Raw genomic sequence first — 27,774 nt, forward strand, 5'->3', positions numbered from 1 at the left:
TAGTCCTGATAGCTGCATACCTCCCCCGACCCCGCGGAATGTCATTCCTCCTTTATTCTTCTCTGGGAAACTCTTTCTCTGACCGTTTATTTTACGTATCTCAGATTTCTTGGAAGAGAGGCTCCGAGACCCCATGCAAATCCAATATTGATTTTATGTCCCAAAAGGAGTGGCCTGGTTTTTACCTTTAGTGATTCAGAAGAAGGTCAATGAGACACACGAAATTTGTTTCTGTAGTATTAGGATTTCTGCGTTTTGTAAATTGTTCTCAGTGTTATTACATTAATGTAGGATTTTAAGCAAAACCTCCTAAGTAGTTTAAAGATTTAATTAGAAAAACTCTTAAAAATGAAGTAGGAAATAGTCCATCATTATTAATAATTATTTTCCTTTCATTTAAAAATATGAGCCTATATGAAAAGACGAAAAAAAATCATGTTTTTTGGTTTTCTTTTTAACGACTATTTGTATTTTTGCTTTATAAAATAGATACTATTTAATATAAGGAAAATGATAAAATATTCCTTTAGAGGAAAGTATTCGATTTGGGTTTAATTCAGGATTCCTTGAGCTTTCTGAATATGGGGGGCTTGAAAAAAGTAAGATTCTGGTCTTCAAAATAAAATTAAATCAAAATTATTATATAACGCTCAAATTACTTACATGCTTTACTGATAAACTATCCTATGTGTAGAAAAATGGTAAAAGATTTTAGCATATAGTTTCAGACAGTGCTCTAATCAACACAGGCTTAAAGAAAATATCACATTTTTTTTGCATCGTGCTTTCACAGAATTTTCTTATAGTTATTTACCATGTTCTTTATCTAATCCACCTGTTTTAAAATGCAAAACATATCATTAAATTGATAACCTGAAATATCTCTACAATATTAGTGGGTCATTTCCAATGATTATGTGAATTAAATGTAAGGTATACTTACCTCAGACATATCATTTTGCGTTATATAGTTTTGATACAAAAATAAATTATAATACTAATTGGTTGAATATGCCTGTCAAAATCAAACCTTTTAACTAAATTATGTGAATTCCTTTCCACTTAAAATATAATGAAGGGGTTGCTAAAAGATTAAGGGGTTGCTTTCTTCTTGTACTAATCTAATCAGCATTAATGGACATAGATAATTTACTAATATTTTGTATTCTATGTACAAAAGGACCTAATTATAATTGTTTTATTAATCTGTCAACTTGATTTACTCCGGGTTAAATTATATAACCTGATATATAAAAATTTAATGAAAATCAAGCTAGATATAATGAAACAAAATTGGTATTAACTGTATTAAAACATACCTGTCTCAGTCCTGCCACCAAACTGTGCAATATTAGAAAAGGCAATTAACCTCTTTGAGTTTCACTTCCCTCATCCATAAAAAACATTTTTCTATAGTATTCAGTTTTATATTTTGTGATAGCATATATAATATTATCAAGAGCCTCATAAGAAGACAGAACAAAGGATTTCTATGTAACCTAAATAGGCAGAGCATTACTCCAGAGCTAGAAAACTGTGAATCCGGAAGCACCTGATTGCTAATGCCTAGAATTCTCTACAAGGTTAACCAACTTTTCATTATGTAGTAATAGAAAAATACACATACTTATCCACACTAAGATGCTAATAACCAGATCAAATTCTTCAGAAGAGGTTTCCAGAGAAGCACACGCATCATTATTTAGTTGGACTGGAAGGCTATTTACTATTTCAATGGTCCCTTTCTGGGCTCCTACCAAACACACACACACACACACACACACACACACACACACACACACACACACACCTATTTTAAGTCAAGGCCCACTGATATATGCAACTAGAATCCCATGGATCTTTTCTTTAATAAAATTTATTAAGATTCATATCCCTTAATATACTCATTTGATTTATCTTTCCTCCCTAATACACTGTAAGTTTCATGAGGGCAGGGACTGAACCTGTTTACTGTGCTTTGTATGTCTGAACACGGAACAGCACACAGTGGCCAGCACATAGTGACTTCTCTATAAATATTATTTAAATAAAAAAGCAAAAGAGAGAAAGAATGAGCTTTTGGATCTAAGTGTCTTGAAAAAAGGGCATCGTGGGCTGGGGGCCACGGGGGTGAAGGATGTTGAAAATAATAGCTGAGGTTCCCAAAAACAAATTATAGCTTCTTGACAATTTCATAAGAATCTGGCTTCAAATTTTTAACATGGCTTGTCAGCATATTCTTTATTATTTTATTAGTATTTTCCCTTTTGGAATGTAAGTCTCATATGGGAAGGAACCTCAGTTATGATCAGTTTTGTATTCCAAGTGCCTAAAATGGTGCCTGGCATACAGCAGACATTCAATAAATGTTTATTGAAGGAATGAATAAATGTATGAATAAATGACGCCAGCTCCAGTTTTCCAATAAGTTTACTGCCTTAAAAGCAATCTCACATTTTTAGTTTTACGGAAAAAAAAAAAAAGTGACTGGATAAGAAATACCTAATTTTTCATTGCTGTCTTTCTCCCAAGATACAGACCACAGAAATTTTCTTGATTCTACTGGAAATATTCTAGAAGTTAATTACACAATATTCATAATTTGAACCTCTTAAATCTCCCTTTGGAGGATTCTTAAATACCTTGAGATTAATAAAGTTAAAACATCTTTTCTTCCCCTGAGATATGTCATTAATTTCCAAATGCACATATATTTGATGGGACTATAACTCACATGTTTCTGATTCGTTTATATTTATAGTGTTCTATCACAACTGTGGTTAGGCTTATATGAGCATTTAAAACCTACTTTAGGAGAAACCAGATGGGTTCAAAACTAAGATTTTTGAGGAAATTTAATAAAAAGAAACATGTACGTGCTCTCTCATGGATATTCATTGGAATTTATTAAAGTTAACATAATCGAGAAGAAAAGATATACCTTAAACAAAAGTGTTGTGAAATTTAATAAATCGTCTAATGAATATAATCTGTATAAGACCTAAAGTAAATGGACAGAAAAGGAGACAAAGCTCTATCAGAGATTATAGGAGTATAAGTAAAAATAGACTTTTTCTTCTTGCATACTTTTGACTTGGCTAGGAAATCAATACTGTAACAATTTATTTCATTTTCTAGGACAGTTGTAAGAAGAAATTGTGTCAGCCAGAACATTTCTCATCACATGCCCGGCCATGTGTAATAGAAATAGACATGATCAAATGATCGGACCATTCTGATTTACGTGGGGCTGTCTACATAACTTCATAAGCAAGGGTAATTGCTGCTATCAGGGCAGCCTCGCTGAACCACAGCCAATCAGAATCATAAATATAGGGAACAGATCCTAGTCAATCTCTAGAGAATGGCTCTTGCATTAGAAGTTTGTTCCAGGTGCAGAATTAAGAGAATCTTTTGTTTTGTTGTTACTGTGTTTGTTAGAATTACAAAAGAAAAACATTGACCAGCATCTTAGGTACTGGTTCAGATGTCAGTAATTATATGGTACAGAGGAAAGGTTTATGTTTGAAATATTTAATCCTGTTGTATTACAGATAATATTCCACTAAAAGACCCCCCTGTAGATTGTCTGCCGACTCTCACCAATTTCAGACCGAACCTTATTTTTAGAATAAAGAAATAAAGGAAAGTTAAATCTTGGAGCCACCATCCAGTTTGCACACACTTATCTAGAGGTATGGACATACATTTAGATATTCTTAGGAAACTTACGTCATACATTCCGCTCTTTAAAATGTCAAATCGGAAGGAATGAAAACTCCAAGGAACAGCATGCATAAAATCCTAAAGGCATGGAAAAAAATCCCGCAGGAAAATATGATGTTCTTCAATAATACAGTTCTCACAGTCCCCGAATGTAGCCTTTTCAAGTTGGCCACTTGGAACACTGGAATTATTGAGTCCCTCTGAGCTCATAATTTTATGATCAGTAAAAGTGGTTTTTATTACCAGCATCAACCATAACGTTAAAGAAAAATACAGTTGAAAGCCCTCAGTGCCAAGGATGGGATAATCCACAAAAGAATGAAATAATATATTCTTGTCAAGAAAGCAAAAGGAATTAAAAAAAAAGATTTTTTTTTTTTTTTTCCAAAAACATGAAGAGACAGTCTGTTCTATTCTACAAGTGGTAGCAACCTTCCAGTGGTCATGGTTTCGGGTTTACAGAGTTCCCACATTCACAGGGACAAACAATGAGATAAATAAATCTAAATAAATAGATGTCTCTTTGGACATTCCTATGGGCTTGACAAAGGAGCTAATTGCTTACTTAGTTTGTACCAAGCAGGGAGTTACTGCTATGCTTTTCCTCTTTGTTGCTCTTCCTCTCCCTGGATTGGTGGTTATAGAGGAAAGGAGATTTAGTGAAAAAAGTATCTTCCTGGAATATTATGTAGAATTGGAATGAAATGATTTTGCATGAACATATATGGCAATGTCTCAAACCTTTATATCAATTCCAAAACTTGAATGGGGGTTGGAGTAAATGGCCTCTAAGTTTTCTTCTAATTTAAAGTATCTATCTCTATTTTGCATTTCTTCACTGTATTCAGTTCTCTAAGTAGAAACATCAGGTACATATACTTTAGTTGATTCAAAAAGGCATACTATACACTACATAATTAGTATTAGAATTATAGGTGTAAGCAAAAGTATAATCAGGTTGCTAAACAATCTTTCTTACAAGGGGCATAAGCAAGCACTTGATTTAGTGCACTTAAGACTAGCATACTTAATATATTGCTATCATATAGTTATTATTTTATATTCCTAAGTCTAGGGACTATTGCATATATCAAGCATGGTAATTATTAATGAAAAGTAAACAGATTGCTAGAAATCCCATCTCTTCTCTACGAAGGGAATGAATGACTCCCAGATCTATCACTGCCACTGTTGTATGCTGAAACTGTATCTCAAGCAAGCTACATATTAAAAATCTTTATCTGGTTCCACAAAGTCAATGTGCCCCAAAGGAACTCTATGTCCCTGATCTCGAATTTATTTCTTCTCTTATACATACTAATTCAGTTTAAGAACATTACCTTCTACCTAGGCTAAAATCCACTAGAGTCAGATTTGACCCAAGCATCCTCCATATCCTTTCTCTTCCTCTTCCTCAATTTTTTTAAATTTCATCTCCCTCATACCTTTCATTCTTTCTCCTCATTCTAATTTATACCATAGATCTTAACAGTGTTCAGTATTTTTCAATCATATAAATGAGACTTTGAACATCCTCATACAAACATATATTTGTATTATAGAAATAGGTCAGCATTCTGGCTAAATAGTATCTACAGTGGAGATCAGCATATGTGGACAGAAATGTAAGTATGTACGTGGTATCAACCAACCCATCCATCCATGCATCTGTCCATGCTATGTATAATATAAACTATTCCTTGAAAGAAATTCCATACATACATCTCAGAAAGTTAGAGAGAAATAATTTTGGAGTGTGACATTAGCATCTAAGGATTTATACATGTAGCATGTAACACAAGCTTAGCATCATAATACTTTTTCAGTATTGATTGAAAATGCTTGAGATACCAGACTGAAGAGATAAAAGGCTTTACAGGAAAGTAAGAATCAATTTTTAACATACCCCATTGTTAGGCAGAAATGGTTCTAATGTGTATTGATTAAAAATCCTTTTAAGGATAACTCTTTGATAAAAGGTCTCTCTTCTGAATAGAAGTTTTAAGATTATTGCTCAGAACTCAAGTTGATAATTAGGCTGATTTCCTCTGTGCTAAATGAGAACTAAAAAACCAAGAACACAATATTTGTTTTAACATGGATAAGGATTAATCCTTCCTTGAAATTTACTTTCAGTTTCCCCAATTTGTTCCTAATTTCCATTCTGTGCAACGAAGTTATGCTTGTATGAAGTGATGTAACAAGAGACAAGTTGTCCTGACTTTTAAAAACATTATACATAAACTGTGCTGTGCCAACTAAACTCTTTGCATGTCTTCCTGACAAAGTCAGTGGGAAGGTATTAAAAAGTTTTCTCTTTGCAGGTATGGTTTTGCTGTCACTCTTCTAGTGTAGCTTTCAGAGACAGCTGAACTTGTTGAGTAATCAGTGTAAGATGTAAGTAATAGTTTGGTTTTGCTACGTCAGAAGCCAAATTATCAATTTATGCAGATACTATTTAAAATTCCCAAAGTCCATGCTAAACAAGTCCATTCTATTGGTTCAATTTACTACTAATGAGGACATTTTACACCTGACTCATCTTGGCAACTATGTTAGGCTCTAGTACTGCTAAAAATCATAAGTACTTCCTGAGTCACTGAGTGATGATGGCCCAGTGGTCTCACACCTACCATCAGTGTTTTCGGTGAAATTTGCCTCTCAACAATCAAAAGCAGAGAACTACAGGATTTCCACTGAGTATATGTTCAGGCTCCTGTGAAAGACATTTCATGAGGAGAACTCTGGAACAAATTGCAGACAATCTTGTAGCCCCTTTCAGTGTGGAGGTAAATGTGCCTTTATCTGGATGATACTCTAAATCAGATGGTATAATTTTAATAAAATCCCAGCTGAGACTAAGGAAATTTGAAAGACCAAACAAGCTACATGCTAGCCAATTGGAGTTACAAAGTGTCGTTTTTCTATCAAGCTAGGTCATGGGCAACATATATCTGAAGAATGTTTAGCTGCATCAGACATTTCATCACAAAATTGAAAGTTACTATTTGATTGGTTTTTATTGAGAGTTAATAAAGGAAATGACCATAAGAAACATGTTTCTCTCTACTAGTATAACTGCTATCTAAGGCATTAAGATGGGAAATACCATTATATCATTATCAACTTTTTCTAGAGTGTAACAGCAGCAAAGAAAAAAATATTCTCCTGGATATCTGATATGCTTTCTTGTATCAGAGAATGAAACAGTATAACCGATTCTTTTTAATCTTTTGGGAACCGGCTTCTGAAAATTCAAGACAAAATTTTAATACCCTGTTGTAGTAAACGACCCAGAGACTAAATTTTTAACAAATTTATGTCCTCTACTATATGATTTTTGTTCATTTTCCTTAATTTAACTGTCTTTTGGAGTGTGTGTTTAATTTTAAGTACCCTCAGCTTCTGTATAAGAGCAGGTGAGGTAGACATTTTTATTACTGATTCTCCTTGGGTCCAAAGAGGTGGATATATCTTTTTTTTATTCAAATGAGTATCTATATATAAAAACAGAAGTTTGCTGATAGAAATCTAGGTCACACAGAAAGTTAAAGAATAAATTTGTTCAGATATCACACTGTACAGTTTTTCCAAACTCATTCTTTTATTCAATCTGTTTTCCTTCACTGTAGTGGAAACAAGCATTACAGCGTATCTACTAATTTTTCAGATTTCTTAGAAAGGAAAGGAGGATGGAGGAGAGAGTGACAAGAAAAATCGTCATTATCTATAGCCTTTGCCTACAACGATCGATCACCCATGATGAATAGGTGGAAACACTTTCTGGAACTTAAAAATCAGCATACAAGATCTTCCAAACCCTTTCTGGACTTTCCAGAAAGTGGAAGAGAGCAGAGATGAGGGAACAAGTATACTTGGTGAAAACAGTTTCTTAAATTCATATTAGCAGGTCTGCAATGGAAAAGCAATTAGAATTCTACATTCTGAACACGAGACTGTTTCCTAAATTGTGTTTAACAAACCTACTGATAGGCAATGAGGTTCAAAGAAGATGCACACTTTTAACTTCCTCAGAAACCTGTGTCAGAAACCGGAAGCTTGTACTGTCTCAAAATTTGCCAATGAGGAAAGAGCCTATGGAGAGTAACCTATCAGCTCATATGTATTATATCTAGTACCTGCTCTGTGTAAGGAACAAAATGAAAAGGAAGACCTATTGTTAATTATATATAAGTTCTCAAATAACAAAATTATACTGTTGTTGGGAAATAAGAACTAGTCATATACACTAGGATATCTATTATCTATCTATTCATCTATCTGTCCACCCATCCATCCACCCATTCACCCACCCCCCTATCCATTTATCTATCTATCTATGATGTCAGTATAACCTGATTAACTTAATTTTCCTGCATGACTAATAAATTACTTCTGAAAATTACTCTTAAGGAGGACATTTTTAAAATTTCCTATTCTAAGATGACGTTATTGGAAGATGTCTCCCCAAGTGATTTCATTGCAGAAAACAAAGCAAAACAAAATAAAACAAAACAATGAAGCATATCATGATAGTCATGTGTTGAGACACTAAGAATTCTTGGGGTTCTGAGGAGTGTAGGGATCCCACTTCCAGTTGTGATGCTCAGAGATCTGGACCCTAGTTGGCCCAATGCAGAGGCTGTAATGGTTACTTTATGATATCCAGGTGACATCAAAAACAGGTGTGCATATCACACCACTCAGAGTTGCAGGCTTGCTAAGGGGCATGTTGGGGTTCGTGAGAAAGCTTTATATGGGTGGAAGATGCCATGTTGAATTTAGGAGAAGATGCCATGTTGAATTGGATGGGGGAACACTAGCCCTAATTCACGATTATGTGACATCTTCTGTGGCATAACTATTGAAGGGCACACAAATGCCATGCTTATGCTTCAGTGTTAGAGACACCTGGTAGCCTATGGAAATACCTTGCCCTCCCTCAGATGCTCATTAGATGTAATACATAATGGCAGACCTAAGCCTTGGCTATAACCAAGTACTATTTGCTTTGCTAAGCACACCCTTCCTGCCTGACATCGAACACTTGTCAGACTGAAAAATTCCTTTATTTTTCAAAACCAAGTTCAGGAGTTGTGAAGCCTGTCCTAATTCCTCTACTCTCTGATATAATGAATAACTCCTACCGCTTTACTATTTCTACGCTTTACACTTACTTCAAGTGTTACTCAGGACTGAAAATTATTATAAGCATTTATTTTCTGACAGGGAGTCTGATCAAGAGGGACACAAATTGTATTAAAACAGAGAGTAAATGTAAATTGAAGTCCTACCTTTGGTAAAGAGTCCTCTTAACCAATAGAAAAATTTGAAGACACTTTACTGGTATTTGTGTTAGTATTTTGAAAAATAATCTAAACTATATAATTTCTTACATTTGTTACTGACACCAAAATAATATGAATATTTTAAACTATACTTGATTTTATAGCTAGACATAACTATAGATATATAGATATAGATATAGATGTAGACAATCTCCTTTTTCAACTGTGGTACACCCTAATTGGTTGCCCAACAAAACCCAAGCTAATCAGTGCCATTAACCATGATCCTGAACTGTAGACATAACATTTATGGAGAAATAACTAGGCTTTTGCAGGCTAACCTACCAGAGATTAATCTTTAAAGCCAAATAAAGTGTCCCAATGATATTCTGAGATGCAAGAGGTAGAGAATAATATTTTTTGATAGTGAGAAATACTCTCAATATTTGAACCCATTCATGACTACTTGTTTAATGAATACCCACATATTTCACATAACAGTTAAAGTTGTAGATATGAATGGACATTTTCTTCCAATATGAACAAATAGTATCTCTGTACCCTTATTGTCAATCCTTCAGTGATTTCTTAGTAGTCTCTGATGTCCTGGCAACATTAATAAAATAAATGATTGCTGTATTTCTAGTTTCTAGATAGTTTGACATGGATTTTATTTTAGCTGCATACTTGCTTTCTTTAGAGATAATCCATAGAAAATAAGCTTTCATAAATTGGATACTTAATATTGTGTTTCTATTTAATTATATTATGCTAAATGGCTTCCATGATGTAATGTCAACATCTTCACAGAGAAACTGGCATATTCTGGTTTACTGATGATGTGGCGATGAAGAAATTCTAAGTACAATCTAAGTACACATTGGAGGGCATGTACAATCAGAACTTTATCTTTTAGCAGCTGTTACAGCTTGGTGTTCAGAATGTTGTGCCTGAAGTTCTAAAACAGTAATAAGTTATTCCTTGAGCTATGCTTTCCTTTTAAATGTCTGTTGTAAAGTAACAGAAAACTGCATGCCAAAAGACAGGTCCTAGGCACACATTTGGGTTTCAAAGATTCCAAATTCACTACTTATTCTTGACACTCTGTGCTTAGGGAGGCAGGGATCTTAGACATCAGGAAATGGTCTCTCCAAGGTTTGAGAAACACTACTTGAAAGATGAACGTTACCTCCAAAAATATTTCGGCAGATAGAAAATGACTTTATACAGAGACTTTGCATAATGACATTTTTAGAATGCAGCAAAATTTTAAAATTTCCATTCATGATTGATTCATCCATTACTCCATAGGAAATGATGGCTTTTTAACACACAATGGTGCTACAATTGAGCCTTTCTGTTTTACATTTTCCAAAGTAAGCCTAAATTCTAGAGAACACCATTAGGCTCATCAAGCACATAAAAAATGTGTAGTGATGTGTATCAGATTGACTAATAAAAGTTGTACTTCAATAGAAAACAATTTACCTTCCCAAGCAGTTCTTTCTCGTATTCCCTAACATGAACATTTCACTTAATGCAGGTGGTTTTCAAAACTTTCTGCCCTCTGAAATAACTTGAAGCCTAACTCTATACTTTTTGTGTGTTATTTTCACCTAAAGTGCCCTTCTTCTTTTTCTTTAACTCCATAAGCACCACCCATCCTTAAACTCATGTTTATATTTTTGTTTTCTGTCCTTAACTGTTCATAGACACCTCATCATTTTCAATGTTATATAATTGCCAAACATTTGACACCTGTTCTGCTGCAGACTTTCAATTATATCATCCTAAGCACATAAAGATGATCTTCACAAATAGATTATTTCTTGTTTCTCTTCTTTCATTATACCAATACCTAAAAGAATATACTGTACATATGTGATGCTCAAGAATATTTGATTATTTGTTGATTTTTTTCCCATTAAACTCAAGCTTCTTAATTTCCTAAAATGATGAGTGAATAAGGGCCCAGAGTCCAGGAAAAAACAAACAAACAAAAAACAAAACAAAAAAAAAAACCAAGTTGTTTATCTACAACTTGCTATTATCTAACAATTTCTTATTACACAGTTTGCGATTAGTTGTTTTTAAGTTGTACAATAATTTAAGATATATATGTCCCAAAATCCACAACTAGTCATGAAATAACAAATAATGCCAATTTGCTCAAAACCATGCCATTTCAGAATCTAATTATTTCATCATTTGGCAACCAAACTATTAAATTAACTATGAAACAATCTGATACAGTACTTAATGATTATCATGATGTTCATTAATCCTTAAATCCATTACAAAGTTTTAGTCTCCTTAGAACATATCTGACAGGGGTAATACGTTTTTTAAAATTGGATTTAGTGGGATAAATGCATTCCTCTCCAAAAGCCAAAATGGTTTCACATTAGAATTCTTTTAAATCTTTAAAAACAGATACATCTAATGCTTTTTAATATTGTTCCAGAATTTAGAGAAAAGAAATGCTTCCAAATTATTTTTACAAAACTGTTATAGTTTTGACAGTCAAAGCTGACTAAAACAGTACACCTAAAAGAAATACCAGTTAATAATTTTATTTATAAAGACTGATACCAAAATAAATAAAATCTTGACAAATGTAATTGAGAAGTATGATTTAAGATGGCTATATCATGACCAAAAGGAGTTCACTGTAGAATGGTTTCACCTTTCAAAAAAAAAGTGTTAATAAAATTAACTAAAATAAAATTAGTTACAAATACATTGATAACATTGATAAAATAAAATTTAAAATCTCCATATTTTCTCAAAAGAACTTTGATTAAATTCAACAATTACACTTGTCTAAAACAAACAAACAAATAATAGAGGCATTCTCATGAAGATCAAAAATAAGTCAAAGGATATCCTACAATGCAATTGGGTAAACCAATGGATTGTGAAATATAAATATTTGAAATGAAGTGGAAAATGAGATTATTTTTGGCCAAAGTTTTTGGAAACCCAATTCTCAATGTAATTATTAGAAATTATAAGAGAATTTAGAAAATTGGTTGGTTATAAAATTATTTCATATATGGGATAAAAGAACAGGATACACAGCACCATGAAGATTCAGCCAGACATTTCTCAAAGGTGGGACACTCTGCAGGGCAGCTAATAAGGAATATAAGAAAAAAAAAAATACTATGCAACACAAACATGAGACTTAAAGGACACAAAAACCATATATAATATGTGCACTGATTGTTTCCTTACTTGAGTAATCCAGCTTTATAGAAAATTTATTTTTGACTGTTGGGAAAATTTGATTAGAGAAGATAAAATATTTATTGACATGGAAAAGTACAGATTGTTAGCTGAAAATTGTTAAAAAATTGCATGTACTGTGTAATCTCATTTTAGTGAGAGCTAACACATACATATATACATACATACATACATGTGATATATATGATCTATACGAGTGTTACGTGTAGATGGCGATAGATTAGTAAATGTAGGTATAGGTACAAATGAAGATCTGGAAAGACATACTACTAGATGTTAACTAGAGCAATCTTTGGGCAAGAGAAAATTGGTGTTTTTATATTCCTATTTTCAATACTGTATATATTCTAAATTTCAACATGCTTTTGAATAATTAAAGAATGTTTAAAATTTAAATTAATAATATTAGTGTACAGAAATAGATTATTTTTCTATACACCAAAATGATCAATAAGACAATATAATTTGATGAACATAGGGGTACATATATCTTTACGGATGATTTCACTCACATGTGGGATATAAAACTGAAAGCAAGAAACAAACAAGACAAGCAAACAAACAAAAACTCATAGACACAGACAATAGTTTAGTGGTTACCAGAGGGTACAGGGGGAGGGGTGAGGTAGAAGAGGTATTTGACTTTGGGTGGTGAACACACAGTGCAATATACAGATGACATATTATAGAATTGTACATTGAAACCTATATAATCTTATTAACCAATGTCACCCCAATAAATTTAATAATAAAAGTGAATAAAATAAAAAATATATAATTTTAAAATATTATAGCTTTAGTAACAAAAATACTTAGTAAAATATTAAGATGCCAAATAAATTATTTAAGAAATGTAGAGTATATATATTGAGAAAACATTAGTAGCGTATTAAAGTTCTCAAAAGACATAAAACAACTGTTAATTAAATAACACACTGCTGAACAAAAATAGGTCAAAGAAGAAAACAAAGGAAAAATAAAAATAATATCTTGAGACAAATGAAATTGGAAATACAACATACTAAAACTTATGAGATGCAGCAAAAACAATTTGAAGAGGAAAAGTTCAAAGAGATAAATGCCTATGTTAAGAAAAGAAATGAAAAAATAAACAAACAATCTAACATCTCACCTCAAAGAACTAGAAAAGCCCAAAATTAGTACAAGGAAGGAAATGACAAAGATCAAAGCAGAAATAAATAGAGACTAAAAAGACAACAAAAAAGATCAATGAAACTAAGACGTGATTTATTTTTTTAAAAGGTAAAGAAAATAGATAAAGCTGTAGCTAGACTTACCCAGGAAAATAGAGAGAAGACTCAAATAAAATTAGAAACCTAAGAGGAGACATTACAACTGACACTGTACAAATATAAAGGATCATAAAAGACTACTAAGACTACAACAAAAAACAATATAGCAGAAATGGTATGTTCTTAGAAACAATCTATCAAGACTGACTCCTGAAGAAATAGAAAATCTGAATAGATTAATTATTAATAAGGTGATGGAATCAGTCATCAAACCCCCTAACAGAGAGCATTCCAGGACCAGATGGCTTCCCTGGTGAATTCTGTGAAATATTTAAAGAATAATTAGTACCAATTCTTTTCAAACTCTTTTAACAAAGAGATGAGGAGGGAATACTTCTAAATTCATTTTACCCAGATACCACAACTAGGCAAGGACAGTGCAAGAAAAGATAATTACAGGCCAATATCTCTGATGAAGACATTAAAAAATCCTCAACAGAGTATTAGCAAATCAAATTCAACAATATATTAAAACAACCATACACCATCATGAAGTGGGATTTATGAAAAAATGCAAGGATAGTTCAATACCCACAAATCAATGGATATGATACACCACATTAACAAAATAAGAATAAAACTCATACAATCATTTCATCAGATGCAGTAAAAGCATTTGAGAAAATTCAACATCCATTTTTGAAAAAAAAAACCTGTCAATAAATTAGGTACAGTGGAAATGTACTTCAATATAATAAAGGCCATATATTATTATATAGGAAGCTCACAATTAACATCACACTCAATAGTGAAATGCTGAAAGCTATTCCTGTAAGATCAGGAACAAGACAAGGATGTTTGCTCACTCTTGCCACTTTTATTAAACACAGTACTGGAAGTCCTAGCCAGAGCAATTAGGCAAGAAAATGAAATAAAAGATATCCAAAATAGAAAGGAAGAAGTAAACTGCCATTATTTTTAGATGAAATGATATTACATACAGAAAACCTAAAAAGTCTGCACAAAAAAAAAACTGTTAGAACTAATAAACAAATCTAGTAAAGTTGCAAGATACAAAATCAATATATAAAAATCAGTTATGTTTCTATACACTAATAATGAACTATCAGAAATAGAAATTAAAAAAAATCCCATTTACAATTGTATTAAAAAGAAGAAAATACATAGGAATGTATTTAACTTGGGATGAAGAAAATTGAAGACACAAATAAAGAGAAAAATATTCTGTGCTCATGGATTGGAAGAATTAATATTGTTAAAATGCCGATCTTACCCAAAGGAGTCTACATATTCAATGTAATCCCTGTCAAAATTCCAATGGCATTTTTATTCACAGAAATAGAACAAACAATCCTAAAATAGCCAAAGCTAAATACAAAAGACCCTAAATAGCCAAAGCAATCTTGAGAAAGACACAAAATTGAAGGCATACACTTCCTAATTTCAAGCTATACTATATAGCTATAATAATCAAAACCATATAGTATTGGTATCAAAACAGACACACAGATCAATGAAACAAAATAAAGAGCCCAGGAAACAAACCTATGTGTATATGGTCTATTAATTTATAACAAAGGAGCCAAGAATATACAATTTGGAAAGTCATTCAATAAATAACATTGGGAAAACTGAATAGCACATACAAAAAAATGAAACTGAATCCCTATCTTTTAATATATACAAAAATCAACTCAAAATGAATTAAAGACTTGAACATTAGACCTGAAACTGTAATACTCTTAGAAGAAAATACAGGGGGTAAGCTCTCTGACATAGATCTTGGCAATGAGGTTTTTGTTTTGTTTTGTTTTGTTTTCTTGACAGCAAAAATGAAGGCAATAAAAGCATAATAAACACATGAGACTACATCAAACTAATAAGCTTCAGAATAGCAAAGGAAACCATCAACAAAGTACATCTTATTAAATGAGAGAAAATATTTGTAAATCATATATTTAATAAGGGGTTAATATCCAAAATATATAAAGAACTCATACTACTCAATAGCAAAAACTTAAATAATTTGATTTTTAAAATGGGCAGGTGAACTAAACAGACATTTTCCCAAAGACATACAAATGGCACAGGTACCTGAAAAGGTGCTCAACATTAGTAATCATTGGGGAAATGCAAATCAAAACTGCAATAAGATATCACTTTACACTTGTTAGAATGGCTATTATCCAAAAGACAGGAGATAACAAGTGTTTGAGAGGAAGTGGAGAAAGTTCCCATAAGTTACGTATATTCAAAGTTATCCTGATCAAAATTTTAGTGGATTTCTTTTAACTTCACAAACCACTACTAAAGTTATTCTGGAAATGCAAAACAGCTAGAAGAATTCTTGAGAAACACAACATTGCTAGAAAAATTGTTGAGAAACAAGAAAAAAATAACATTAGTGAGAAGTCCTGTCAGGTAGAGATGGAATTAAAAAGTGATAGTTATTATAATCAAAGAATAATGATCAAAACCAGAATAGAATGGAGTGAAAAATGCAACCAAAGATGTAAAGAGCTTTATCCTATGATACAATTTGGAATAACATTTTATATCAGTGGAAAAAATATAGAGGATTTATATGGTAGAAGCTGTTTATGACAATTTGTTACCCATTTGGGGGGAAGAAAAAAGTAGGAGCATAATCTCATCCAATATTACAAAATAAATTCCAAAAGTAACAAAAATTTAAAATAAAATATTGTATAAACACAGTAATAAAACATATGGCGATACAATATTTATGTCAATTAGATCTCAATGTTAAAAGTTATTAAACTAAAAAACACAAAAGCAACAATAACAAAGAAAACAGCAAACAAACAGAAACATATGGTGTTTTAAATCTTATAGTTAAAAAGGTATTTTGTATTGAGTCCAGATGCTCTAAAGCAGGGACTGGCAAAATATAGCCTATGAGCCAAACGTGGCCCGCATCTGTTTCTGTAAATAAAGTTTTATTGGAACTCAGCCATGCCAATTCATTTATATATTGTCTATGGCTGCTTTCACACTACTATCACATAATTGCCTAGGTGTAACAGAGACCATATGGCCCACAAAAACTGAAAATATATGTTGTTTGGCTCTTTACAGAAAACGATTATTGACTCTGTTCTAAAGGGAAAAACTGATTAATGCTATATACTAAAAAAACATATACTACATATTAAAGTTCTGTACAATGAATACCATAAAATTAAATTCCAAGTAAACTGATAAAATATCTAGATTTTCTATAACAATGTTAACTTACTGATTGTAATAAGATCTTCTAAAAATAAGAAAAGATCAATACCAAAAAGATAAATGAGTAAATAAAGGAACTTGGAGCTCAGAGAAAAAGAAAATAAAATTTGTCAATAAACATATGAAAAACAACTCAACTCCTTTAGGACTCAGAGAAATAAAAGTAAAACATCAATAAGTTATCATTCACAATTTATCACATTAATCAAATGTTTGAAACTTGAGAATACCCAGTGTTAATTGAGGCCACAGGCAAATAAACACTCTCACTTAAAGTGCAACTTAGCAATAATGTATATTAAATTTTAAAACACACGTATCTTTTGTACCATCAATATATCCTACAGATATTTTCTCACAAGTGCTCAATATTAGTCTTGATTTATGAGCAAGTACTAGAAACAACATAAAGGACTATGAATAGGAAATTGGTTAAATACGTCTTGGTGTATTTATATAACTGCATATTAGAAAATGTTAAAAAATGACATAGATCTTTATGTGACTCATGTAATGACATACAAGACATTTTATTATGTTGCAATATAATATTTGCATATTGACCTTGTATATATCTTAAAAATACATATATATTTACACATGTACATATATATTTTTATATGCAGACAAAAATTGGATGGTGGCATACAAATTTGTTTACAATGTTTACTTCTGAGAGGTAGAATTGATCAGTGAAGGAATTCTAAGTGGAAAGTATTTTTTGCTCTATACACTTTGGAATTACAAACTTTGAATTTCATTTTTTAAAGTTTTTTTTCTAAAGTTACTTAAGATTATTTTTGAAAAATTATTGTAGAATTTGGAAGCTAACCAATGGCAAATCCAGCACTGTGATTTTTGTTTTGCTTTTTCTTCCCTGTAGTTAAGGTGTCTAAGAGACTCTCTGTGGAAATTATTTTGTTTATACTCACATTACCCAACTTTGAAAGGAGGTGATACTCAAAAGAACCTGCTGCTCCTAAATTCATTCTCATCCATTTGAATTCTTTTCTGGTAGAAATAGTATATGTGGGTTAGAGTGGCTATTGTTTTGTTTTCACTCTGTAGTTTAAAAAGAAGATTTGGCCTGGAGATATATATTTTACCAGGCTAACACCTTAGATAGCAAAATCATTTGACTATCATAATGAATATAGGAGGATTAGGATTTTTGCTCACCTCCAGTGTTGGAGTGAAAGGATAGTATCTAAAAACTAGCTTCCTGAAAAAAATTCTAAAGATTTAAATATTCTTTCCAAATTTGGTGATGGGCTTTTACAAAAAACACACTTACAAATTTTGGGGGCACAACCTTTAAAATTAAGCCTTACGCCTTACCTGTTTGCAGGTAAAGAATGACCAAATCAAATATTAAGAGCTTTCTTGAACAGCCTTTTTGTAGAGGGCAAGTTTATATTTAAACTTTAGCTATAAACTTCGGGTTTATTAATCATGAAAGTCATAATTTAGCCATGCATAGCAACAAATCATCCAATGATTAAATAAGGGCATCTTGCATTTCTTAGAATGCTGTAATTAGATAACCAATTTGTAATTAAGTAAAAATGAAAGCTGACCTTTCTCCTTGAGATGAAATAATGCTAACCATATGAAGAACAGAAGATTTATGATTCAAATGAGCCTAAATAAAATTTAAGGGAATGGAACTATGCTTCTTCTTGGGAACCATCATCTTTTCTCCTTGTCAGCACTCATTTAACAAAATATCCCACGTATTGCAACACAGAAATTTCAATTGTGCATTCATATGCGATTCCAATGTGACATGCTGCTATGCAGAGTAGATATTTGGTGCAATCCATCATCTATTAAAATTCTGTCAGTGTAATGGTGAGATTTCAGAGTATAGTACAGAACCCTGCACTAAGAAGCAGGAACAAATAACTGATTGCTTTGACAAAGTCAGCATTTTTACTTCCTTAGAGCAAAAAGTGAATTCCTAATTTATTTTAGCGGTACTCTCTCCTCAGTGTCTGTTCAGGTAAACAACAACGAAATGCAAACAGAAGCACTCTTTCTGCCTTCAGTGGGATTTGATAGCTTTCCAGGGGACCTGATAAAGTCCCCGCGTCCAATAACTGAGAACCAAGCGTTTGCTGTTTGAGGAATACCAGTATGATAGTTCTCACTCAGGCAAGAAGACTTTTATCCCCTCTTTCTTAAAAGTTAAAAATCCTCTCAGAATCTTTTCTCTAAATCTACAAAACAGTACATTACTCACACCTTAGAAAATTCAATCTCTAAAAAAGCATACTTAAATGGCAAACGTCAGATTTATGCTTATGCTATCTGTTCTTCTCTCATTCCTGTACCACTCCCTTCCCCTCTTTCCATTATTTTGTTTTCTCTCTTACAGATCATTGCTTCTCTAGTTTAACCATTCACCCACCCTGGTAAAGACCAGAAGCACTGTACTCTATTGTAAGACTTTTCTTAAAGCACTGTTTTTTCTTCAGAAACCTGGTTGAGATCTTAGAATCTTGGGAGACAAGACTACAACAAAACCAGCAGGGCTTCTGGCTCCCGTGTATTCATAGAGATGGCAGAGGCCGGGGGACGCAGAGGTGGAGGGTGGTGGGGATATGTCTATACTCTTAGAGTTTTTACATGAGATTTTTTCTCAAAATGGTGGAAGAGAAAATGCGAGAGAGGAGAAAAGCTGTAAGCAAATTAGTATGAGGGCAACATATTGGAGATATATAGATTCTGACACCTTGAATGTATTTGTAGATTCTAGTTGCTGACATAAAGGGGGTACCCAAAGGGCCTTTCTCTCTTTTTTTTTCTTAAAGAAAAAGTATTAGATGCTGAGTGGTTTAGTAAGGAAATAAAATAAGTACCAATCTAAACAAGTTGTCTTATGTATAGCCACAGAGGCTATCTCCACCAGATTCATTAGCCAAGTAAGTTAAATAAGCAGTCGGGATGGGGTAGAAATAGGTTATGATTGTTTATTCTCAACTTTCTGTTCCAACACTTATTTTATATAATTGGGCTAATCTAAGGCATAATGTGCAGACTACATATATAAACAAACAAACAAACACACAAACAAATAAATAAATAAAAATTTATTGAGTGTTTGCTATTTGCCAGGCACTATTTTAACTACCTGATAACTTATTTCATTTAATGAAAAATACATGATTATTTAGGAATTATTATGTTCACATAACAGATGACAAAAAAAATGTAGCTTAGAAAGTTTAATTGCCCAAAGTCTCGTAGTTAGAAAAGACCTTTTTATCCCAAAGAACCTAACCAAGAATCCATGCAATTAATCAACGAGTCATTCATTCATTCTTTTCAGATCCAGGTATTTTGGGTTTTTTTTTTTTGCCTTAGATTGCTTAAGTACATTTGTATTTTAGTATCACAGAATGATTAATTTAACCTTCATTTTGATGATGAAACTGAAACCAGTTGGGTAAGGTTATTTACCCAATCTCGACGACCAGCAACACCGTTGCAGGGCAAAGACTGATGGCATAAACTTTGTGTTTCCATGACACTGTTCAGCCAATTTGTCCACATTAGAGACAACAAAGTGGTGGGTGGCCCAGCCACTCCTTTTGCCAGGAATCTGCCCCTGCCACAGACACTACATTTTAAACCGAGTGACCTAAGCTCAGAGATGATGCACAGTATAGTTATGGGAAGTGATAAGATGTCATTGAGCAGTAGCCAGAGCAAGGAAGATCCAAGGAGACAAATCACACACACACACACACACACACACACACACACACACACACAGAGCTATTGCTGGAGTAAGATGTATGAGAAATGATACATCCAAAAGTGGGGCTGAATCTATGCTGGGGTGGATAAGGTGGTAATGAAAAATTTTGCTAAGTCCTGAGTGATAGTTGAAATAAAGACACATCGAAAAACATCTTCCCTTCCCCTCACAGCTCTAGAAACTGTAGAGTATTATATACTTTGACATCTGGCAAAATATACAGATGTTGTCAGAGGTGCATTCCTCTTGGCCACAATGAGATGATGCTTAACCTCAGTGTGAGGACTAGGCTAGCATTAGTGCTCTATAGATGAACACGTTATGTTTTTTTTAGAAGGTAGTTGTTTCCTTGTAAAAAGTCTACTCTTTAGAACTTGGCAGGACATCTTCCCTTTCCTTGTGTTGGCTCAGTCTATGCTATACATTGGTTTGGCAGCATACTATTGAATTCTACCGCATGACTTGGACAGGAAAGTGTATCTTGGATTTGTTGTATGTTGGTATGATTTACAGAACGCAGACCAGATGAACTCAGGAAGCCCCCAAGGTGAGGGATTTAAAGAGAGGGATTTACAAAATATGGTCTGACATTCTGCTGTAGTAAGCCACATATATTTTATCCCTGGAATAAAAAAACAAACTATCAAAACATTAGGAGCAACATGGAATGTTCCTTATTAAAAAAATGGAGAAAGCTCAAATATGAAAACCAGGTGCCACGATCCTTTGAGTCCAGGAAATGGATGCCTGTGTGTTTAGCAACCTGGTCATTAACATGTGCTACCTTATTTATATTTAGCTTTTAAAAGAGTTAAAATGTAGCACCGCTTCTTTGTATAACAAATACACTCGATAATGATAAGGATAATGGTGATAATAATGTATAGCATGTCATACTTAAAAAATTGTTTTCACATGTGAAACTCTCCCTTTGATCCTCCCCCAAATCCTTCATATAGTTAAATATAATGACAGAAAAGGAAGTGAAGGCACAGATGTGAGCATACCCAAAAGAGTACACCAGAGACCGTGTCACACAACTCTGTCTAGGGCTCTTTCCTGACCTCGCACTATCATGAATATATTGCTCTTGAAATCTCTCTATCTTGTACTTCTATAGAGCTAGGTAACCTGGAAAAAACTAGATAAAGGCGAATTGAATCATTAACCTTCAGTCTAGATTCTAAAGTAATATGTAATATTTCTCACTTAGGACTGATGTAATATTGTTCTACGAAATGAGAAATCTAGCAGATAGAAAAACAGAGTTTGAATATTTTGGGAAGAAATTTTCCACTAAAGAAGAAGAGAATGGCTCTAGTTATTTAACATAAAAAATGTCTACTAACCTTCCTATCTATCGACATATCGCCATCTATTAGTCAACAACTACCTTCCTATTTTAAATGTATTGCTTTGAGTCAGCACTTGGCCATGACACTGAAATTCACCCCTGAAGTACACCAAATTGCATTTGATGAAGAAAGGAAAGCATAACAGAAGGAAAAGGAAAACAGAAAGGCTTTCCTCCTATAATGAATTTAATTGTTCAGCGTTCAGAGTTCCTGCATGAAGTAGAAATTCTCTATTCACAACAAGTAGTAGACATCAACTTGAGAGATTGACTGGTATGACTACTATTTCCAAGCAAATTTATCTATTGATTTATCTGTTATCACTCTCTCTCTCTATCACCTATCTCTCTCCATCTCTAACGTTTCTATCTCTCTGTCTATTTCTATCTCTCTATTGTACATGCTTTTGTAGAATTTCAGGAACAGCTTTTTATCTGGAAAATATGGCTGCCTGAAAGAGGTATGGAATATAACAAAAGCTTTACCCCAAAGCTTCTATGCATTACAAAAGCTTGCACTTGGATAATAGAAATATTTAGCCTCAGGTGACTGAGAACACTTACTGTTGGTTGCATAACGTATGGCGGATGAGGCATCCATGAAGTACTCTGGACCTATGCATCAAACAGCATTTATTAGCACAAAGCAATCACAGAGAGAACTTGGTTCTTGCGTTCAGTGGAGTCACACTAGGTCATAAGAAAGTGGAGTCCATCTGACTTTACAGCTAATTAGTGCTCAAAAATAAGTATAGAAAGGTTATTCTTGGACTTGGTTAATTTGGTCCCTGAAACATGATAAAATGTAAAGCAAATTCCTACGTCACTGGAGCTGGCTGCAGTGCCCACATGGACCAGGCTAAGCTCTGGAGCATATGTTGAAGACAGTGTTAGAGACTAAAGTATTAGGAGGCCTCAAGGACTTCCTACTTAGAGGTCAACTTCCGGGATACCCAGGCAAAGAATAAAGGTGGCAAGAGTTGACTGCTAAGACATCCTCTTTTTCTGCCATTTGTTCTAACTTCAAATTCTCAAGTGATTCCCATCTTGGAGCTAAGTCCAAGTGGTAAAAGATGGGGTAAGAATTTTGGGGGAATTCTTTGGGATAAATTCACGTTAAGCAAGTTTGTGATTTTTTTTCTCTTATAGTAATTGGTATGGTAGATAAAAATGAGTATTTAAGCCAGCCAATGGTTCTGAAATGTCTTGTCAGCCAAATGAGACAGTCAGCTTTAAGAGCTGATTGTCACATAGAGAACACTGAATATTTTGTTTTCAATTTACTCACACAAGCAACACTGCAATGTACTTTATATTAAAAAAAAAAAAAAGGAAGAAGTGGTGAAAAGTGAGAATCAGCAACATAGGAAATTGCTCTAATTCCTATTTTTGAGAAAAGAGAGCTGGGGTTAAATTCCACTTATGAGCCCTCCCAAGTGAAATCACTTTTCTGTGGATATTTTATTCATGTCACCAAAGTGCTCTATACTAGGGCTCAGTGGGTGGTCTTGGCTGAAACAGAGGCCAAGATTAGGGGGAAAAATGGGTAAAAAAAGCAAAACACACATTACAACCAGGCAGGCCTGCAGGAAAAACAAAAACTGAACAGCACCTGCATATAGCCTCATGGGTCCCAAGGAATGGCAATTAAGAAATCAGCCATTCTTAGACCCTACAGTGCAATTCACACGCAAGTCTATTCTGTTCACCCACCGACATGTATCAAGAATCTAAGTGCAGAAAAAGAATGAAATGAACTGCTTCGGGAGGGATCAGTTAAGGAAAAATGTACACAGTCTCAACTTTGATGCTCTGACAACTGGGACATTTTGAAATGAAGTATGTAGTGGCTGAATAAGGTGACACTTAACTGAATTAGTAGCAGTCAGCAACATTACAGTTTTACCCGTTGTAAAACATCCACCCCCACCATCTGCAAAATATAGAGAAACACATTGCATGCACACACTTGCATTCTCTCTCACGCTTTCTCTTTCTCTCGTGAAAGTTTTAAAAATGACACTAGATACTCTTTATACTCTCTAGCATTGATAGCTTTTTCTAATTAGAATTAGAAGAATTCTTGGAACAATATAAGGTAAAGAGAAGCAGGGAGTGATATCACATATTTGATAACACAAAGAAATGAGATAAGAGTTATTTTCTGAGGAGAATTATGACTATTTCAATCCACTTGTGTACCTAGAATTAACTGGCTACAACTGGTTTAGGACACACATGGAATTTCAGATTTTCTTGTGTTTCAACATGTGGAACCCCTCAGGTCTCTTTTGGCCTCTTTGGAATTTACAATGAAGTAAGAGTAGAAAGTAGAAATAAGTTTTTACCACTTTGATAATCTTTCTTATTTCTTGGGAAAAAATGATTTAACATCTATCCACGTTGCTTTACATGGATATCACAGGACATCTGTGACCAAATGAGATGACAATGATACAATATGCTGGAGTAAGTGCAGGGAATGCTAGAAATGTGCTTTTAGAAAAGACACAATATGAAGTGTGACAACCAAAATAATAGACGACAAACAAAATAATTTCTCAGTGGTAAGAAAGCTGTACTAAAGTTGGCTGGAAAGTAGCATAATCATGAAAACTCAGCAGGAAGAATGAAAAGCGCAGTGGATCTTATTATTCAGTGAAATAGATGCAAACAAGCCATTGCAAGTGTAGGCTAATCGATAACTTGAGCATTATTACATTAGGAGGTGACTAAAGTGTTTGAGGACAATTAAAAAAAATCTATTGTGCCCTTTCGCCTTTATGTAATCAATTACTGGCAAGAAAGATCTCTCCTGAGGTGCAGGTAAATCGGACATACCTGGTATGTGGAGACAGGGGAAGCAGCAATGAATGGCGTGATAGATGTCTGTGGGATCATGCGGTTGGTTGCAATACTGTACGGTGAAGAATAAAATCTGCAAACAGAAAACAACACAAAAAGAAGATTCATAAAGCTGCTGCATGCCTGGTTGCTAGTCCAATGCTACCAAGCACTTCTGGAAAAGACAGAGTTCCACCCTCATGTTTTTCCACCAACTTTTAACAGGAACATCCAGGAGATTTATAGTATTTGATTCTGTTAAGAGAAATAAATCAATCTGAACAAAACTGACAACATTGAGTCATCTTATAAAACTGGTTGCACAGAATCCCTCTTTTGTCAGGTGAGTGTAATGGAATGTTTAACCAACTGGGGGAGAAAAGCCACTGGCACTATTTGTTGTTGCTGTTTGTTTGTTTGTTTTTAATTTTTAAAATTTTATTATTGTTTTAGAGGCAACATCATTCCAAAGCTCTTTTAAAGAAAGGCAAAATGACAGTCTCAAACTTCTAAAGGTGGCTTATGTTGCACATACACAAATTTAATCTATCTTTCCATTCAGGAGATACAGTCAGCTCCAAGAGAGTTCTGGATAAATTGTGCTGGGCATGAGTCCATACCCTCACACAGAAACTAAGCTAAATACTTTCTCCAGGAAAAGAGCAGAATGGGGACAACTTCTGTGTAGGTGGGGATAGGACTATTTTCTGGATTCAGTCATGGGATCGGTGGTGATTCTGGACTTATGTGAAATTCTCCTGTAGACTCTGTAACAAGGAGTGAGGTTTCTAGTTCTCTAGGGCCCTTCATTGAACAACTATAGACTGATCCTGAGCAAGATCAGGGCTTCACTAATCAGCAGAGAATGATCCTTCTGGAGCTCTATTAAAGAGTAGCTTCTAGATACTGAAATCAGTGACACACCCATCTTTGCTCAGATGATACCCTAGAGTCCACAAGTTATCAAAGGCTCACATTACTTAGCCAATTTTAAATCATGTTTCTTCCTTCATGTCTCACTGGTAAGTGAAAGACTAGAGTGGCCAGCCACAGGACAGACAAAATCATGTTGCCTGCAATGGAGTATTTCACGGATGTGAGGATAGATTGGGAAACTATGTATCAGGTGTAATGGAATCACTTTCACAGACTGTTAGCAAAAGTCAACTACTGCTTTTTATTTCATTGTTTAAAATAGTATGACTGAGATTGGAGTTGGGGGCACAAAAGTTTCATTACCCCTTAGGAGTCACTGATACTTTGACTAGAGAATCTCGTGGGTTACCTTTTGAAAGAAGCATGTCACAAGACTCCCATTGAATATAAAAGGGCTGGATTTCAAGGTTGCCAGGATTCCAGGAGTAAATTATTTAAGCTTATATTTTATAAAAGTCTCCAAGCAAGAATTGGGGAACAATAGTCTCAAATTTACTTTCTCTAGCTCTCAACAAGAGCTGAAAAATTATAGCTGAAAAAATTACTCAATTACACATTATATCCTTACCATTCATACCACCAGACCTCTAAATGTATAGCTGTGCAGTTTAAAAACAAAAAACAAAAACTATTGACTATACATCTATTAGAATGGCATTTTTTTTTTTTAAATGACAATACTAGTGCTGGCAAGGATTCTGAGACTGTGGAACTCTCATTCATCGCTGGTGGAAATGCAGAATGGTACATCTATTGTGGAAAACAGGTTGGCAGTTTCTTAGAGAGTTAAACATATACATGACTCAACAATACCACTGGTAGATATTAACTAAAGATAAATGAAAATGTATGTTACACAAAAAAACTTACGCAAATGTTTATAGCAGGTTTATCGATACTTGCCAAAGACTGGAAACAAGCCAAATATCCTCCAACTGAATCAATAAACAAACTATGGTCATAGAATACAACACTACTCAGCAATGAAAATGAAAGAAATATTGATACATTTAACACGATGAACTCAAGTGAATGACACCAAATGAAAGAAGTCAGACTCCAAAGACTCTCTATTGTGATTGTTATATATCACAATATAGAAAATGCAAAACTATAAAGACGGAAAATAGATCAATGGATGCCAAAGTTTGTGATTTAGGGGAGGGGTTGACTACAATGTGATTTAGGGGAGGGGTTGACTACAATGACACAGGAGGGAATCTGGGGAAGTGATGTAACTGTTCTATGTCTTTATTGTTTGGGGGTTTATTGTTTGGGGGTTACACAACTGCGTGCTTGCCAGAACTCATAGAAGTGTCCACTATAAAGAGTGAATATATATTTTATGTACATTATAGCTAATAAACCTAACATTTAAAATAAGTCAATTACTATGTAAGAAAGCATCCATCCTTCTACTTAAAAAAATATATTGAACCTTTACTATGTGTACCAAAGATGGGTAACACTCTAACACATTCCATAGAGTTTCTCTATTGAGCCACTTAAATTGTATCTCATCTGTACATTAATCAGCTTACAACCCTTCCAATAGCTTTCCGTTGCAATGAGAACAAAATTTGAATTCCTGGTATTGGCCAGCAAATCAGGCTACTGTCTATCTTTCTAACATTTTCTCCTACCCCTATCCTCCTAGCCAGTGAGGATCTAGCCACACAGACATTTTATCACATGGTCCTGTCATTCTCACTCCTATCTTGGGTCTCTGAACTTACAATTCTCTCTACTTAGAATGCTCATTTCCCCACATCTCCTTAAGGCTACCCCTTGTTCATTATTGGTCTCACTCAACTTTCACTTCTTCAGAGAGGCCTATAGTTAAAGTAGTAGCCACTGTCTCTGTCCTAATTGTTCTCTATTCCTTTCCTCTAGTTTTTTTGTTTTGGTTTGGTTTTTTTCATTGCTTTTAACACTATGTGAAGTGGTAATTTAAAATTTTTTCTTGATGTGTTTTATGGACTGAATGTTTGTGTCCTTTCAAAATTCATATATTGACATCCTAACGTCAGTGTGGCTGTATTTGGATATGGAGCCTCTACGGAAGCAATTAAGATTAAATGAGCTGAT

The 27,774-nt window shown here is 33.7% G+C and overlaps 1 protein-coding gene across 11 annotated transcripts in view; it reads right to left on the minus strand.

Annotated features, from left to right (window-relative positions):
- RBMS3 (RNA binding motif single stranded interacting protein 3) overlaps positions 1-27,774 on the minus strand; it is a 648,742-nt gene that overhangs the window by 81,169 nt on the left and 539,799 nt on the right. For 5 of the 11 annotated variants that reach the window (XM_033132638.1, XM_033132635.1, XM_033132639.1 and 2 more), the window contains exons 9-10: positions 24,748-24,844; positions 22,471-22,521 (exon numbers count right to left, since the gene is read on the minus strand). In XM_033132638.1, the coding sequence (XP_032988529.1) occupies positions 22,471-22,521; positions 24,748-24,844 (148 nt within the window). Of the gene's footprint in view, positions 1-3,732; positions 3,805-22,470; positions 22,522-24,747; positions 24,845-27,774 lie in introns of all 11 variants that reach the window. The other 6 variants (XM_033132634.1, XM_033132632.1, XM_033132633.1 and 3 more) reach the window with 2 other exon arrangements.

The sequence above is a fragment of the Rhinolophus ferrumequinum genome, chromosome 17 (genome assembly GCF_004115265.2).
Source record: "Rhinolophus ferrumequinum isolate MPI-CBG mRhiFer1 chromosome 17, mRhiFer1_v1.p, whole genome shotgun sequence".
Lineage (NCBI taxonomy): Eukaryota > Metazoa > Chordata > Mammalia > Chiroptera > Rhinolophidae > Rhinolophus > Rhinolophus ferrumequinum.